Source organism: Phocoena phocoena, chromosome 3, assembly GCF_963924675.1.
Source record: "Phocoena phocoena chromosome 3, mPhoPho1.1, whole genome shotgun sequence".
Classification (NCBI taxonomy): Eukaryota; Metazoa; Chordata; class Mammalia; order Artiodactyla; family Phocoenidae; genus Phocoena; species Phocoena phocoena.
The window spans coordinates 168,049,806-168,067,684 of NC_089221.1; the positions used below are offsets into that span (position 1 = coordinate 168,049,806).

Below are 17,879 nucleotides of genomic sequence, written 5' to 3' on the forward strand. Positions count from 1 at the left end.
TCGAATAGTGGCAAAATGAGTTCTACGTAAGGTCCATGAGCTCTGCATCATTCCCGTCACCATGGTAATGCCGGGAGTCCCATCAGTTCCATGTAATGGCATGAGTCCTGTCTCCACAGGGTAGAAGGTGATTCTCCATGGGGTACAGTGTGAATCCTATCGCTTTGGGGTAAGGCAGGAGCCCCATCATTTTGGAGTAAAAGCATGAGTCTCCTGACCTTGGGGTAATGCTGTAGGACCTGCCACCCTGGAGAAACACCCTAAACCTATCACTTTAGGCAGTTGTTCTTACCTGGGGGTGATTTGCCCTTCCATCCCCCAGGGGACAATGTTTGGACAGCCTCCCACAACAGAGAATTCTCCGGTCCCAAATGTCACCAGCTCTGTGGATAAAGCATCCTGCCTTATGGTCACTTGGGACCCTGTGCAACACACTGTCTGCTCTGTGTGTGTGTGTGTGTGTGTGTGTGTGTGTGTGTGTGTGTGTGTGGTCCTGTGTGCCCTGACCTCTCTCTCTCTCCACTCTTTCTGCAGCTTGATGTGTACTCCATGCCTGGGCCCCTGTCCCAAGGTGTGCCACCTCCTGGAAGGCGAGAAGACCATTGACTCAGTGACATCTGCCCAGGAGCTCCGAGGCTGCACCATCATTAACGGAAGCTTAATCATCAACATTCGAGGGGGCAGTGAGTGCTCTGGGGGGAGGGGTTGCTGTCTGCTGGGATCCACTCTCCCTGCGAGCACGGAAGGAAAACAGTCCAGAGACTCATGCAAGGAATCTGTTTCCAAACCTGGTGGAGTTCACAGCTCAGTCCTGGCCTCACTCCCCCCGAGATTCTGATTTTCAAAGCTGGGAGTTGGGACATCAAGAATTTGCATTTTTAACAAGCAGGCAACATGCCCTCTTTTGCAGGTCTGGGGACCATGTCTCCAGAAATTCTGTCACAGGCAAAAAGGCATTTCTCTGTTTATTTATTTAGCGAACATTTATTGAATACTCACAGTGAACAAGGCAAAGTCCGTGCGTGGTGGATATTGCAAATAAACAAATTAACGTATAATGTAAACCCAGGCAGGGGTTCATGCTATGAAGGCAAGCAAAGCAGGGTGATGGAGGGAGCAAGGGTTGGCATCTTAATGTAATAAATATATTCAAATTTGCAGGCAGGACAATCTCTGTCATAACTACTCTGCCTTGTAGATGTATTTTGAGCAGGGCTCCTGAAAATCATTTTCAGCCTGTAGGTTAACTCTTCACTCTGGGGAATTCTGGAAAGGTTAAAATATTTTGGTAGAAGCCCACTGGATGTTCATTCTCTCCTTTCCCTAGACAACCTGGCAGCTGAGCTAGAGGCCAACCTTGGACTCATTGAAGAAATTTCAGGGTATCTGAAAATCCGCCGATCATATGCCCTGGTGTCGCTTTCCTTCTTCCGGAAGTTACGTCTGATTCGAGGGGAGACCTTGGAAATCGGGTATGTGGGCCTGCTGCTGTATCTGTGGGCTCATTAGGAAGTTTGTGAGTTATTGTAGAGAAACTTAGGTTTTTTTGCCAAGACATGAAAACAACTTAAGTGTCCACTGATGGTTGCATGGATAAAGGAAATGTGGTGTATATGTGTGTGTGTGTGTGTGTGTGTGTGTGTATACATATATATATATATATATATATACAGTGGAATATTATTTAGCCATAAAACTATCTTTTTGCCGAATCTTTCATTTGGAGTGTTCATTTGGATTATTCCAATGACTTTCTTGCTGGTTCTAGAACTACCAGGGCCATCCAACAGAAATATAATACAGGTCACATATGAGACTTTAAATGTTCTAGTAGCCACATTTAAAACACTTTAAAAGACATAGGTGAAATGGATTTTAATAATGTATTTTACTGAACCCATTACATTGAAGCTGTTATTTTGACATGGACTCAATACAAAAAATTATAAAGAAGATCTTTTACATCCTTTTTTTTTAATGCAAAGTCATTGAAATCTGTGGTTTTTTTTACTTCTGGTACAGTTCAGAATGGCCAAATTTCAGCTTACTAGCCAGATGTGGCTGGTGGTTTCAGTGTTGGATAACACAGATCTAGGTGCTGCCCTTTTCCCATTCATCATGTACTGCTGGCCCACTCATAGTTCTAAGACACAGGTCTAATCGAGTTACTGAGTTGTTATAAAACCTTCAGTGGTCCCCCTCTGCCTACCAAGGAAGGCCACATATTCTTGGTCTCGGTCTGGCATGCAGTATACTAGAGGGTTTGGCCCATGGCATCTCTTTGGTCTTGCCCGTCACCTGTTGGCCAGAACAGGCCACTTTGCTCTTCCCTGGGCCCAGTTGACGTGCCTCTGTGTCTTCAGTCTTTCCCCTTTTCAAAACCCATATCTCAATCCATCACAGTCTTACCCTCCTTCCCCACAAGACTGATCTCACATACCTTCCTGGCCCTGAAGACTTCCTCAACTTCCCCTGTCCCTCTAACCCTCCTTTCAACGTGTAATGAGTGTGTGTCAAGCAAGTGGTTAGGACTGGGGACGGAGCACTGAACAAGATCAACTCCAGCCGTGGCCCCGCCATCTTGGAGTTGGAGACGACAAGCTGATGAATGATTAGGCATGTGTGTGTTTCCATAGGAACTACTCTTTCTATGCCTTGGACAACCAGAACCTAAGGCAGCTGTGGGACTGGAGCAAACACAACCTCACCATCACTCAGGGGAAACTCTTCTTCCACTATAATCCCAAACTCTGCTTGTCAGAAATTCACAAGATGGAGGAAGTTTCAGGAACGAAGGGGCGCCAGGAGAGAAACGACATTGCCCTGAAGACCAATGGGGACCAGGCGTCCTGTAAGTGGTGATGCCCTTGTCCTTCCACGGACCAGATAACGTGGCTGCCCTCCCCCACCCCCACCACACTGGCCCCCAGGGGAGTGTCACTTCCCCCCAAGGAGCTAAAACAACTATGTGTGTGACAGGCTCTCTGAAATACTGAGGAAGAATGTACATGTTATCTCTTTGCCAAATATTAAACACAGTGCCTGATACTGGAAGATGCCACATAAACATTGAGTGAATGAATGAATGAATGTCACTTATCTTACATATGGCCTTGGCTCAAATGCTACAGCAGGGTCTACAGTTGCTACAGCTGGAGACTGTCAGCTGACTGCCCTCCTCTGACAGGTTTTCTCTTGAAGCATTGAGGTGTCAAGGCTTCCATAATGCCCTCATGCGAAGTTGGTTCCTTATGGCAGAAGCTGTGAGAATTCAGGGGAGGGAGAGAGCAAGGTTGGAACTTAAGGGGTGGAGCTTAAGGGAGGGCTTGCAATCTAGGCAGAGGGAATTACTCTCTCCAAGGCATTGTCCTTCCAAGGAATTGTCACTCCAAGGTACGATGAACTGCATGCTCCCTAAACCCACTTGGCATGCGTCCATTTGCACTGGAGTTATGTGTTCTGACGTCGGGCATGAAAATTCACACGCATGACAGAATTGTGTCAGGATAAATGCTATTCTTGAAAGTCCCTTTTTCCAGTAGCGATTAGCCACTTGTCCTTCTGTTGGTGCCGACCGTGGTTCTTTGGTGGAGCACGTCTGGCCAAGTACCTGACTTGCGGTCAGGGCCAACTTGCATGACCTGTTCTTGACTCTGAACACAGGAGGGGCATGTGGAAATAAGACCTCTCAGAGGAACAGCAGGTTGCCATCTTCCTTCTCGTGGATACTCTTGGAAATATGGGATCATCTGCTTTGGGTTGAAATAAATTATTTAATTCTGATACTGGTTTTTTTTTTTTTTTTAACCTTTCTAGGTGAAAATGAATTACTTAAATTTTCTTACATTCGGACATCTTATGACAAGATCTTGCTGAAATGGGAGCCGTATTGGCCCCCCGACTTCCGAGACCTTCTGGGATTCATGCTCTTCTACAAAGAGGCGTAAGTAGAGGGATAAAGAGGCGTGTTTGTTGTGTATGCTCTCAGAGGCTCCCCTCTGAGGTTCCTTTCTATCTCCTTACTTGTGGAATAAATATCATAGGTTCCTTGGTCAGATCTCACCAGTTGATGGTGTATGACGTCAATAACATTCCCTATTGTCAAAAGCCAGAAACCGAAGCAGGCAGGTTTCTTTTGGAGGTCCCGATTGGGCAATATTCCGTTTTGCTTCTTATATGTACATCTCACCAGACATCCTCAACAAAAAGTCACTTAGTCTACTTAGTAGGTGTCTTAAAGTTTATTTTTTTTATCTATTTTGTGTTTTTTCCAACATTTGAAGAATTGTGATAAAACATACATGAGATTGACCATCTTAATGATGTTTAAGTGTACCACTCAGTGACATTAAGTACATTCATGACATTGTGTGACCATCATCACCATCCCTCTCCACAGTTTATTCATCATCTCACACTGAAACTCTGTCGCCTTTCAATAACACCTAGTCGTTTTGAGTATCTGACTGCTGAAATTTAAAAGGAAGACAATGGAAGTGGTGATTGTGTTAATAGGAATAATTGTTCCATCCCTCAAGATTTTTAAAAGTATTTATTTACTTATTTATTTATTTGCCTACATAGGGTCTTAGTTGTGGCACATGGGATTCTCTCTAGTTGCGGTGCCCAGGCTCCCTAGTTGTGGCCCACAGGCTGTAGAGTGTGTGGGCTGAGTTGCCCCGCGGCACGTGGGATCTTAGTTCCCCAACCAGGGATTGAACCCGTGTCCTCTGCGTTGGAAGGAGGATTCTGAACCACTGGACCACTAGGGAAGTCCCCATCCCTCAAAATTTGCTGTGTGTCAGGCTGTGTGTGGAGAAGTCAACACACATCCTCTTGTGGAATCTCATCAATAACTGGTAGTTAGTATCATCATCCTGATCACTGTTATTATTATTGTTGGGAAACTGAGGCATAAGGGAAGCGGTCCCTTTCTCTTTGGCTATTCCTGTGTCTTTTTTCCTCGTGGTAGAAGATTATTGGTGAACAGGGTGCAAGCCTGTAGGAGGTAACTTCGCCCGGCCACATCTCTTTGGTCTTTAGAGCTATAGTTGAGAGATGGTAATCGACTTTTCCTATTTCGTCTTGAAAGCCCTTATCAGAACGTGACGGAATTTGATGGGCAGGATGCATGCGGCTCCAACAGCTGGACCGTGGTGGATATCGACCCGCCTATGAGGTCCAACGACCCCAAGTCGCAGAACCACCCCGGGTGGCTAATGCGCGGTCTCAAGCCCTGGACCCAGTACGCCATCTTTGTCAAGACCTTGGTCACCTTTTCTGATGAACGCCGCACATATGGGGCCAAAAGCGACATCATCTATGTCCAGACAGATGCCACTAGTAAGCATTTCTTGTGGATATGAATTTGTGCGTGAGTCAGACGTCTTGCATTTAACAGGCTGACCCGGTGATGTCCTATGAAATGCCTTTTTTTTTTGCATGGTTATTGGCTTCTAAAAGAGCCGGGCACTGAGGTTTATAATTTCAGAAGATCAGGCAGTAGCAACAAGACATCAGAGGGGAACATACATTTCTTCTTCCCATTATGGAAAATTTTCAAATATTTACAAAAATAGGAAAAAAAAAAAAAAGATTCCCCCCACCGCCACCCTGTAACCATCTCTCGGCTTCAACAATGATCAATATTTTGCCATTTTTGTTTCATCACTATGCCTTTTCCCCCATCTCCATTTTTTGACGAGTATTTCATAGCAATTTAGTTGTATTTTCATAAAGCATAAGCCCTATCCAACCACTGGGATAGGAGACATTTGGTGATACCTGGAGATATTTTTGGTTGGCATGACTGGGGAGGCGGGGTTGGGGACCAGGGATGCTGCTCAACGTATCACATGCACAGGACAGCGCCGCCCCCCCCCCCGGCAAAGAATTATCTAGCCCCCGCAAGTCAGTCGTTGAGAAATCCTGTCCGGTAGGATCGAGTCCAAACTTTATGAACCAGCCCCAACTTTATTGACTACTGCCCTCTCATCCTGTATCCTCCAGCAATACCTCCAGCAGGACTTATAGTTTCTGGAAACTTCCAGCTTCCAGGCTTTTGTACACACTGTGTCCTCTGCCTTGAGACACCCCACTCCCACCCCTCACCGACTCCCTCAGCCACGTCCGTTCTCGAGGGGGAGCTTTTGTGGAGCCCAAAGGGGGTGCCTTTGGGGGGAATGTTAGATGGGCTGCCAGCTCAGGGATAAGATTGAATGGCATCCCACTGCCGAAATTTGCCCCAGGACTGGGTTCAGTTGGGGCTAATGTTAACCAGCAGATGTGGCTTTGTCTATTCCCACGATTCTCCTTTTCCCCAGCGCCTTTTCAGTGCCCAGAACAGAGAAAGCTTGGCACGTCATTGGAGCTCTGTAAATCAGGGGTCCCCGACCTCTGGACCACAGACTGGTACCAGTCTGCCGCCTGTTAGGAAAGCTTCATCTGTATTTACAGCCGCTCCCCATCCCTCACGTTACCATCTGAGCTCCGCCTCCTGTCAGATCAGCGGTGGCATTAGATTCTCATACGAGCGTGAGCCCTACTCTGAACTGTGCACTCGAGGGATCTGGGTTGCCCGCTCCTTGTGAGAATCTAATGCCTCATGGTCTGAGGTGGAGCTGAGGTGGTGACGCTAGCGCTGGGGAGCAGCTGCAAATACAGATCATCATTAGCAGAGAGGTCTGACTGCACAGAGACCATAATAAATCAACTGCTTGCAGACTCCTGTCAAAACTCCATCAGTGAGTGGCAAGTGACACTTAAGCTGCATTTTACAGAGTAGACTGGACGTAAGCAACACACGTCGGGTGTCACTGTCTCCCATCACCCCCAGATGGGACCATCTAGTTGCAGGAAAACAAGCTCAGGGCTCCCACTGTTTCTGCGTTCTGGTGAGTTGTGTAATTATTTCATTATATATTACAATGTAATAATAATAGAAATAAAGTGCTGTAACGTGCTTGAGTCATCCTGAAACCGTCCCCGCCTCCAGTCCGTGGAAAAATTGTCTCCAACGAAACTGAACCCTGGTGTCAAAAAGGTGGGGGACTGCTGCCGTAAATGTTTGTTGCAGAAATGGTGGAACATGAAATCTACATAGTCTGTCCTACCCATGGATTGTAATTTTGTAACCCATGCTTTCACTGGGCAAGCATTGCACGTGTTGCCGGTTTTCTCTGGTGTTAAATAACACTGCAGAGAACATCCTCGTGATTTCTCGAACTTGGGTTTTCCCCCTCATGCCCACCCGATGGCTTGCACCCTCCTCCTCCTCCTCCTCCTCACAGCGGACCTGTCTCCTTTCTCCTTGGCAGATCCTTCTGTCCCCCTGGATCCCATCTCGGTGTCTAATTCTTCGTCCCAGATTATTCTGAAGTGGAAGCCTCCCTCTGACCCCAATGGCAACATCACACACTACTTGGTATTCTGGGAGAGACAGGAGGAAGACGGTGAGCTGTATGAATTAGATTACTGCCTCAAAGGTGAGTGCCGGCAGAGGCGGGGGAGGGGCCTGTTTCTTTTTCAAGTTTTTTTTTTTACATTTTTTTTAAATTGAAGTATAGTTGATTTAAACCGTTGTGTTAGTTTCAGGTGTATAACGCGGTGATTCCCTTACGCACATAGAGTCTTTTTCAGATTCTTTTCCCTTATAGGTTATTACAAAATGCTGAGTGGAGTTCCCTGTGCTCTACAGTAGGTTCTTGTTATCTATTTTATACATAGTAGTGTGTATAACATCTGATCCACTTTGTTCTCCTTTTGGGGAAGCATCTCTCCCCTTCTGCTTCCCAGCGTGTGCATATGGGTACACACACTCCGTTTTATCTCTGACGAAAACACACATACAGGCAGACCTCAGAGATACGGCGCAAGGCCTCCCGCAAGGAAGCGAATATTGCAATAAACTGAGTCATGTGAGTTGTTTTTCGGTTTCCAGTGCCTATAAAAGTTATGCCCACACTATACTGTAAGTGTGCGATAGCATAATGTTTAAGAAAAAATATACTTAAAATATACATATTACTGTATTTCTCTTTCTGGCCTATATGTGGAATCTAGAAAAATCACGCAGATGAACCTATTTGCAGGGCAGGAATAGAGATGTAGACGTAGAGAACAGACATGCGGACACAGAGGGGAAGCGGAGAGTGGGACGAATTGGGAGATTAAGATTGACACATATACACTACCATGCATAAAATAGATAGCTCGTGGGAACGTGCTGTGAAGCATAGGAAGCTCATAGGAAGCTCATGCCCTGTGATGACCTAGGTGGGTGGGATGGCGGGGAGGGTGGGAGGGAGGTCCAAGAGGGAGGGGATATAGATATACATAGAGCTGATTCACTTAATTGTACAGCAGAAGCTAACACAACTTTGTAAAGCAATTATACACCAATTAAAAAATGATTAAAAATATACAGGGCTTCCCTGGTGGCGCAGTGGTTGAGAGTCCGCCTGCCGATGCAGGGGACACGGGTTCGTGCCCCGGTCCGGGAAGATCCCACATGCGCAGAGCGGCTGGGCCCGTGAGCCATGGCCGCTGAGCCTGCCATGTCCGGAGCCTGTGTTCCGCAACGCGAGAGGCCACAACAGTGAGAGGCCCGTGGCCCGTGTACCGCAAAAAAAAAAAAAAAAAAATATATATATATATATACAGACTGCTGTATATAAAATAGGTAACGTAACCAACAGGGACCTAGTGTATAGCACAGGGAACTATACTCAGTGTCTTGTAATAACCTGTAATGGAAAAGAATCTGAAAAGAAAATACTGAATCAGTTTGCTGTACACCTGAAACTGACACAACATTGTAAATCAACTCTATTTCAATAAAAATTTAACAAAGAAGAAATCTAGACTAAAAAAAAAAACAACCCAAACAATGCACATACCTTAATTAAAGAATACTTTATTGCTAAAAAAAAAAAAAGCCCAATTACAATAGTAACATCCAAGATCACTGATCACAGATCACCATAACAAATATAATAAAAATGAAGAAGTTTGGAATATTGTGAGAATTACCAAAGCGTGACACAGACATACGAAGTGAGCAAACGCTGTTGGGAAAATGGCACTAATAGACTTGTTTAACGCAGGGTTGCCACAAACTTTCCATTTGTAAGAAAAACACAATAAGAGGAGGAGGTCTGCCTGCCTGTTCGCATTTCTAAACATCACAGCGTGAGGACACGCTCTGAAGACTCCTGTCAAAAACAGACACTCCCCATGTCTTGGCATCATTTCCCTCTGGAATTTTCTCCTCCTTCCCTTCCTTATCCACCTCCCCTGGTAGGGGTGTAGCTGTGTTAACCCACGCAAGACTTCCCTCCGAAGTTAGAAACACAGCCGATGTGTGGAGTGGTGATTGGCAAAGTCAGGGAAGAATTTTCGCCCCTAATTTTAGACCCTTAAGTTGTAAGGACCAGAGAAAGCAAAGAGTGATCATCTCTTCCCTCCTGGGCTTTCCATTCAAAATTTATACTAATGACACATTTTTTTCCAGTCTTTAATCTCATTTACTTAATGGGCTTCCATCCATCTACAGGAAAAGGGAAAAATATTTGAAGCCTCAAACTAGTGTGTATAAATTAGTTTAAGATTATTTTAAAAGTGGGTTTTAAAAAAGCCCATCAAACTGGAGAAACGGAAGTCTTTTTTTTTTCTTTAGTTATTTTGTTTTGTTTGAGTCTATATAAAGTATTTTTCCCCCAATCCCTAGACTCTTTTGTATTTTTATTTTTAAAAAATTTTATTGGAGTATAGTTGATTTACAATGTTTTGTTAGTTTCAGGTGTACAGCAAAGGGATTAAGTTATACATATACCTAGATTCATTCTTTTTCAGAGTCTTTTCTCATATAGGTTATCACAGGGTACTGAGTACAATTCCCTGCGCTATACAGTAGATCCTTGTTGGTCATCTATCTTATATACAATAGTGTGTGTATGTTCATCCCCAGCTCCTGATTTATCCCTTAGTTGTCTTGTTGTTGTTGATTGGTTGGCCTGTATTTATTTTTCTTTAGATGTTTTGAGTTACCGGTATCCTCAGACCTTGGGGCCACTGATGAGACGTGGCTGGGGTCGGGAGCCTGAGGTCTTCTCTGACCTGCTGTAGGGCTTTGGGCAAGTCACTGAGCTTGTCACTGGCTGCCTCCTTTTGGGGAGAAGGGGCGGGAGGCCAGATAATCTCTGGACGCTGTCCCAGCTCTAAGATCATGTGCTATATGTATGCCTGTGACCTCATCCCCTGCCTGAGCAGAGGGTTGTAAACGTGATTTATCTCCTTGGGTGCTTTATATAACTTGAGAGCAAGCAAAGTCATTGGCTCAGCTGTCAGCTGTAACAGAAACCGCCAGCTAGAACTGCCAGCAGCATCAGGATAGGCAATGTTTTCTTTTTCTCTTTCTTTCTTTCTTTCTTTTTTAGAGCAACGACTTTTATTCTGGAAGTCTGAATCTCTCATTACAATATGACAATTTGACATGGTTTTATTTGTAATGATGCCCAAGTTTATGTAATTAAAAAATAAACTTAACCAAGGACGGATATCGTGTGATGCAACTCTTAGGAGGTCCCTAGAGGAGTCAAATCCACAGAGACAGGAAGCCGGATGGTGGGTGCCAGGGGCTGGGGGAGGGGTTGGGGAGTGAGTGTTTCATGGGGACAGAGTTTCAGTTTGGGAAGATGAGAACGTTCTGGAAATGGATGGTGGGGATGGTTGCACAAGAACGTGAATGTCCTTAATGCCACTGAGATGTGCGCTTAGAAATGATTAAGATGGAAACTTTTTTGTCATGTATATTTTGCCACAATTAAAAAACCCAAATACACACACAAATTAATAAGCTTTCTAACACACACAAGATCAATAATTTACTAACCGTGCCCAGTAGTAGCTGCCTTTAGTATCACAAGTGGTTTTTTTTTTCCAGCTTTATTGAGGTGTACTTGATAAGTAAATGGCAAGGTATTTAAAGTGTAAATTGTGATGATTTTATATACATACACATTTTGAAAGGATTCTTCCCATCTAGTTAATTAATACATCTATCACCTGACATATTTATCTCTTTTTTTGGTGAGAACTTTTAGCTTCTCCTCTGATATCGAATTGTTTATTTCATTTATACAGTACAGTCTTATCAACTATATGGCTTTTTATTGTGGAATATATATAACATAAAATTTACCATTTGAACTGCTTTTAAGTGCACAGCTCAGAGGCATTAAATACATTCACACTGTCGTGCAACCATCCCCAGCATCCGTCTCCAGCACTTTCTTGTTTTCCCAAACTGCAAACTTTGTCCCCATGAAACACTGACTCCCCTCCCCCATCCCCTGGTGCCCGCCTTTCTACTTTGTCTCTATGCATTTGACTGTCCTAGATACCTCACTACACTTTAGTCACAGAAAATCCATGGGGCACCAAGTGTCATGCAGAAGGGGTGACAGGTGTCAGGAGCTATGTCCACGCCTGATCAAAAGTCCCTTCCTCCCCAGAAAAAAATCAGGACCCCCCCCCAACCTTTTACTAAGGAAATCTGAAGTGTTTTTTTTTTTAATTTTTTATCCATATTGCCATCAATAGCCCCTCTAACAGCTAACCCACACAGGTTATTCCATGTCTATTAATAAACGTTAAGAAGAAGTATTTTTTAAGGATTTTGCAGAGCTTCCGAGTGGGTACTCACCATTCACAGGAAGATACTTTGAACTCATTGTCTAGCAGAGCCACTGAAAGGGAGAGGAAGAGATGGAATTTCCCTTGCTCAATAGACACGAGTAGGCACCCAGGATCAGGGGCATGCCTTTTTGCCCTTAAGGAGTAACCTACATCCTCCAGGTTGTACCAGAAGTGACAGGCAGCAGGCATCCCCGGGACTGGACCTCAGGGGTCAAGACACACCAGCTGTGATACTTAAAAAAACAGTGTGGTATTTTTAAGAGCATGACCTTGAGAAGTTGTTCTTTTTTCCCTTTTTAAAAAATTCTCTTTTCTGTGCTTCTTGGAAAAAGTTCTTCCCGCAATTTCCTTTCATGTCTTTCATCCATCACTGTTGACATTGGGGGCCAGATAATTCTTTGAGGTGGGGGCTGTCTTGTGTCAGGTAAGATGTTGAGCGGCATCCCTGGTGAACACCAACATGTCACCAGACCGTGCCCGTTGTCCTGCAGAGGGGGGTGGGGGGCAGTGCTGAATCACCCCTGCCCTGGTGAGAACCACTGCTCTGCTCTGACTTCCGTTTTCCTGAACGAATTGTAGCTTCTTTCATTTGTGCTGCAAAGTTTGGTTGCTCAGTATAAACACTGGGTCTGTAAGTCTGACCCCTTAGAATTCCATTGGAATTCTGCTCTGTCCTCTTATCCCTTTATAGTTACCTGGTTGATTGATGATTCATTCATTCAACTGTGACTTGGTCCCCAGTCCTTTTCTAATGCCACCTCCCATCATTCTCTCCCTTATCCCCTTCCAGCTACACTGGGTCCTTGGCGTCTTCTGGCATGCCAAGGAAATTCCTACCTCAGGGCCTTTGCACTCGCTCTTTGCTGTCTGGATTGCTTTACACCAAGACATGTGCATGGCTCATTCTTTTACTTCCTTGGGGACTGCTTAGTGGTCACTTTCTCGGAGACATTCCCCCCCACCGACACCCTCTGTCCTTTCACCCCACCATCGGACCCACGGCATATGTATTTATTAGTTTATTGTGTATTCCTCCCACCCCCACGTACCTCGTCCACTGGAATGTAGGTTCTGTGAGGGCAGGGACATGCCTCGTCACCTTCAGCATCTAGCCCTATGGGGTTGTGGCGTCTGACATTTTCCTGCTGCACATCCACAGGCACCTTCTCAGTTGTCAGGACCCTCCAGTGAGAGATCTTATTTTTCCCAGTAGACCTTGAACCAAGACCCTGGCCCCGAGCTCTGTCCCCTGTGCCCAGCAGCTCTGAGAAGGCCCCTTGTGCTCTGCGTGTATGTATGTGTGTAGTGGGGTGGAACCTGAGCCCCGCTCTGGCTTTCTCCAGGGTTGAAGCTGCCCTCCCGGACCTGGTCTCCGCCGTTCGAGTCTGAGGGGTCCCAGAAGCACAATCAGAGTGAGTACGAAGAGTCTGCCGGTGAATGCTGTTCCTGCCCGAAGACCGACTCTCAGATCCTCAAGGAGTTGGAGGAGTCCTCATTCAGGAAAACATTCGAAGATTACCTGCACAATGTCGTCTTCATCCCCAGGTCAGCATTTGTCATTGGCTTGGGGTCTGGGGTCCTTATTTAGGGAACAAGATGAAGTGCAGACGCAGAGAGTGGGCAGAGTCCACGCTGAGCCACTTCCCTGGAGGGAGGGAGAGATCTTGCGATTTCAACAACTACCGTACCAGGAAGAGTGAATAATCGCCAAAAAAGGTGGGGGGGGGGGTGTTTTAAAAAACTCAACCTTCGCTTTCTTTCATTTATTTTTGGCTGCGTTAGGTCTTAGTTGCAGCACATGGGATCTTTGTTGAGGCATGCGGGCTTCTCTGTAGTTGTAGCATGCAGGCTCCAGGGCGTGTGGGCTCTGCAGTTATGGCGCACGGGGTCCAGAGCACGTGGGCTCTGTAGTTTGTGGCAAGCGGGCTCTCTAGTTGAGGCGCGTGAGCTCAGTAGTTGTGGCGCACGGGCTTAGTTGGGCCACGGCATGTGGGATCTTAGTTCCCTGACTAGGGATCGAACCCGTGTCCCCTGCGTTGTAAAGCGGATTCTTTACCACTGGACCGCCAGGGAAGTCCCTGAAGACATTGCTTTCTGATGTCTCATGAACTCTTTACCCCAGCCTCTGGCCTCATTCTGAGTTCTGAAACGATCTCCATTAGATTACCAACAATTGATTATTATCTAATAGATGATTATAGATAATAATCAATAATCGATAGATTCAATTGTTAGATTATATGACCGAGAAGTGCCTGCCTGGCCCCATGCTTGATTTGTGGATGAGTCTCAAGCTCAGTGCATTCTCTTTTTAAAATCTGTGTAACCTTCTTACCCTTCCAGAACTTTCCATGACCTCTTAAAAACTCCGGAGCTTCTCCTATTTAAATATTTTTCCTTTAGTGAGTGAAGGGGCTTGCTTGCTGATGTACTTCTGATCTACAGAGAGGGCTTGCCTTAAAAATGATTCTGTTTTTTTCATACTTCTTTACCTTTCCTGCAAGCAGAGACACTTAGGTAGAATGCAAATTTCTGTGGGTCACGGGTTAGTTTACCTCTCTCGGTTCCTCAGTGTATTCATCTGAGGAGTGGAGAGAAAAGTAGCTCCTGTTTTTTAGGATTGTGAGATTATACGAGTGATATGGGGATTCTCAACCTTGGCGCTATTGACATTTGGAGCCAGATCATTCTCTGGGGTGGGACCATCCTGTGCGTTGTAGGATGTTGAGTAGCATCCCTGGCCTCCACCCACTAGATGGCAGTAGCACTGCATCTTATGAATTCATGAATTTTTACAGTAACCCACTGAAGCACTTGCCATCTCCTTTTTAGGGGTCCAAAGCCTGTGGTTTTGTTTGTTTTTTGCTTATGAATGACTCTGCCCAGGTTTTTTGTTTGTTTGTTTTTTTGTGGTACGCGGGCCGCTCACTGCTGTGGCCTCTCCCGCCGCGGAGCGCAGGCTCCGGACGCGCAGGCTCAGTGGCCATGGCTCACGGGCCCAGCCGCCCCGCGGCACGTGGGACCCTCCCGGACCGGGGCATGAACCTGCGCCCCCTGCATCGTCAGGCGGACTCCCAACCACTGCGCCACCAGGGAAGCCCTGCCCAGGTTTTTAATCAAATGTGTGCTGAGGGCTTTCAGCTGCCCCTCCCTCTCCACACTTGACCTCCCCCTCCCGCCATGGACTTCACCAGAAGGCTACTCAGAAATGTCCAATACAATTGGCCATTTCCAAAGTATATCGACACCCCCCCCACCCCACATTTACATCAGGATAAAACAAGATTCTAAAATGCGTCTCTTCAAAGGCCCAGCAATGCTCCTGGGAGAGGTTTCCCCAGAACCATTAATATAAAACATTTCTTCTTTTCTCTTTCTTGCATTCTTATCTGGCCCTGAGTCCAAAAGACCACTAAATGGCACAGCCCAGGCCTGGAGGCAGTTACTGTTTTACCGGTTCAAACACTGCCAGACTTTAGGATAATGGCTGAGTCAGCTGTGAGGTTTAAAAGTAGTGTTAAGCTTGACATCCATGGGAATCCCAGATGACCAGGTCTCTGGGGGGGGGGGGGTGTTTTCTCTGCTTCCCCCCTGCGCCCCAGCCCCTGGCTGTGTTCTCCGCATCTGCTGGGGAAGGTGTGGTTCAAGTGATGGGAACAAGCGGTCCATGGTCCAGGGCTGTCCTCAAAGCGGCTGGTTTTGTTTTCACAGAAAATCCTCTTCAGGCCCTGTTGCCGAGGACACTAGGTACGACTCACCTGTGGGACGTAGGCGCGGCCCGTGGTGGCTGCACAGCGCGGGGCCAGTGGGCCAACGGGTCAGGAAGCATGTTGTGCCCCTTTGAGACCCCAGGGGGCTTCTGTGGTTTGATGCATGCATTGCTCAGCTCTGCCGCGACCAGGCGCTTCACAAATCCACACGTTAAGTGCCTTCACCCTGAAATGGGATCTGGGCGTGAATGTGGGGGGAAAAAATCCTAACTAACACACTCTTACTAAAACATAGACTCGAGGGCGTACTTTCTGGGCACCTCCTGGGTGCCGCCCAGTTTTTCCTCCCTGCATTTACTAACTACACATTTATTTATCTAGCTGCAGAACTGTGCCTGGTGCCCAGAGTCGAAACCACTTAGCGGCAGGTGGTGGGGAAGGCTGATCCGGGAGCGGAACATTTTTATTGGGGGTGACAGGTGCGGGATGACAGGTGTGAGTGAGCACAGGTGTGCCGAGTCCCTCAATTCCACTGAGGATCGTCAAGGATGCTCGCCTTTGACGTGTGTCTTAAAGAATCAACTATGCTTCAATATTAAAAAAAAAAAAAAAGAAAAAAGAAAAAAAGAATTAAGCAGGAGGCGTGTCCTGGAAGAGAGTACAGGCAGAGAGAACTTGGGGAAGGGCAAGTCGGTGGAAAGAATCCTGGACTCTTGGAAAGAACAGGAGAGACTGGAAAGGCAGGGTAGGGGCCATGCGGAGGGACTTTATTCTTCCAGCAGAGGGTTTATTTATTTATTTTTAGGCCGTGTGCGGTCCCGATCTGCCCTCTAGTGGTCGTTAGGAATATAATCTGTAGTAAAGAAAGGTCTAGAAATTTTGAGGCCTGGATCCAGACGAGAGTTTATCAATGTCAGACCTTTTGACATTTGGGGCCAGATCATTCTCAGTTGTGGGGACTGCCCTGTGTGTTGTAGAATCACGAGCTGTATCCTTGGTCTCTACTGCTTTGAAGCCAGTGTCACACCATACCCCAAATAGTGACAACCAAAACTGTCTCCAGACAGGCCAAACGTCCCCTTGGTGGTAGGACCATGAGCAGAGTCACTCCTGGTTGGGAACCACTGGTCTACTGTGAGATTGTGGGATAATAAAGTGCTGTGTATGTAGGGAGAGAGAGAAGTCAGTTGATGCTTTGTCATGGGGGTGTCTTTCATGACCACGTGGTCTTTTGGGGTATGATCCTTCTGGTGTATGCATATTTAGCCTGTTTGAGGCCATTTATGTTTCCCTTTGTTCAGATATCAACTTCTCAGTGGTTATTCATGAGGCCCCAGTGTCTCTGTCATATTTGGAAGGCCCATCTGTGCTTGCACAGAAATGTTCTGAACCTTGCTAATATGCGTGCATCTTTGGTTTAATAGCTTTGGTTTCCGTTCAAGAATGTCATTGGTCTTTTCACACAGAAAAGACCACAAAGAAAATCTTAGTGAGTGCTCCTGAAGTAGGGTTTGATTTCTGACTGCAGCGCAATAAAAACTAAAGGTAAACTTCAAAAGATTGAACAGAAAACTCTACTTCCTGGTGATTAAAAGTGGATCACTTAGGCTTCTGTTGGGTGAAAGTCGAAATGGAAACTTTCATTAAAAACCATTTGGAAGATAACGGAGACGTGAACATCACATACCTTCACTTGTAGAATATTGCCAAAGCTGAACTTTGTTGCAAATTAGTAGACTTAAATGGTAAATTAAGAAAAAGCTTTAAAATGTAAGGTATAATGTATTAGGAAGGGAGGGGAAAATCAATATAGCTTAACTTGTGGTACATGTAATCAAAGGGAGATACCCACAAATAACTAGAAGAAGGTGATGTAAAACTGAAGTCTGACAAAGATTTTACTATGTTGCAGTCTATGGATAATCACGAGCTATTAGATTTGAAACTTTCAGAGAGTTGAGAAATTTTAACTTGTCCAAGCTAATGCAAGAAGCAGCAGAAAGATATCCTAATAACCTTGGGAAAAGACTTTTAAAAAAAGTGTCAATTAATTTCTTCAAAAAAAAAAAAACAAGACCTCAGGCTTGGAGAGTTTTCTAGTTGAGTTCTTTCACACTCTCAAAGAGCAACTATTTTCTGTAATACAGAAACTTTTCCAGAGCATAGAAATCTATGGAAAATCTTCCCAGTTCATTTGATAAAACTAACATAGAACCCCTTAGCAGAACCTGACAAAGATGCTATGTTGGAAGAAAACCCAGAACCAGCTAATATGGGATTTTAGATCCACATGTCCTAAATAAAACACTGTGCTGGCAATATCATTTATCTCACAATGCAAGGATGGTTCAAGATCAGGCATTCTGCTAATAGAATCTAATTCATTAAGAGGTCCAGTGAGGAAAATCACAATAATATCATTCAATAGCATTTATTAAAAATTATTAATTTAGAGAAAGGGAGGGGGAGAGG

General features: G+C 45.5%; 1 protein-coding gene across 3 annotated transcripts in view; it reads left to right on the forward strand.

The window, feature by feature from the left end:
- The window catches only part of INSR (insulin receptor), a 126,074-nt gene that overhangs the window by 84,784 nt on the left and 23,411 nt on the right, over positions 1-17,879 (forward strand). For 2 of the 3 annotated variants that reach the window (XM_065874767.1, XM_065874768.1), the window contains exons 4-10: positions 535-683; positions 1,328-1,472; positions 2,637-2,851; positions 3,817-3,943; positions 5,093-5,343; positions 7,317-7,484; positions 13,041-13,242. In XM_065874767.1, the coding sequence (XP_065730839.1) occupies positions 535-683; positions 1,328-1,472; positions 2,637-2,851; positions 3,817-3,943; positions 5,093-5,343; positions 7,317-7,484; positions 13,041-13,242 (1,257 nt within the window). Of the gene's footprint in view, positions 1-534; positions 684-1,327; positions 1,473-2,636; positions 2,852-3,816; positions 3,944-5,092; positions 5,344-7,316; positions 7,485-13,040; positions 13,243-15,408; positions 15,445-17,879 lie in introns of all 3 variants that reach the window. The other variant, XM_065874766.1, reaches the window with a different exon arrangement.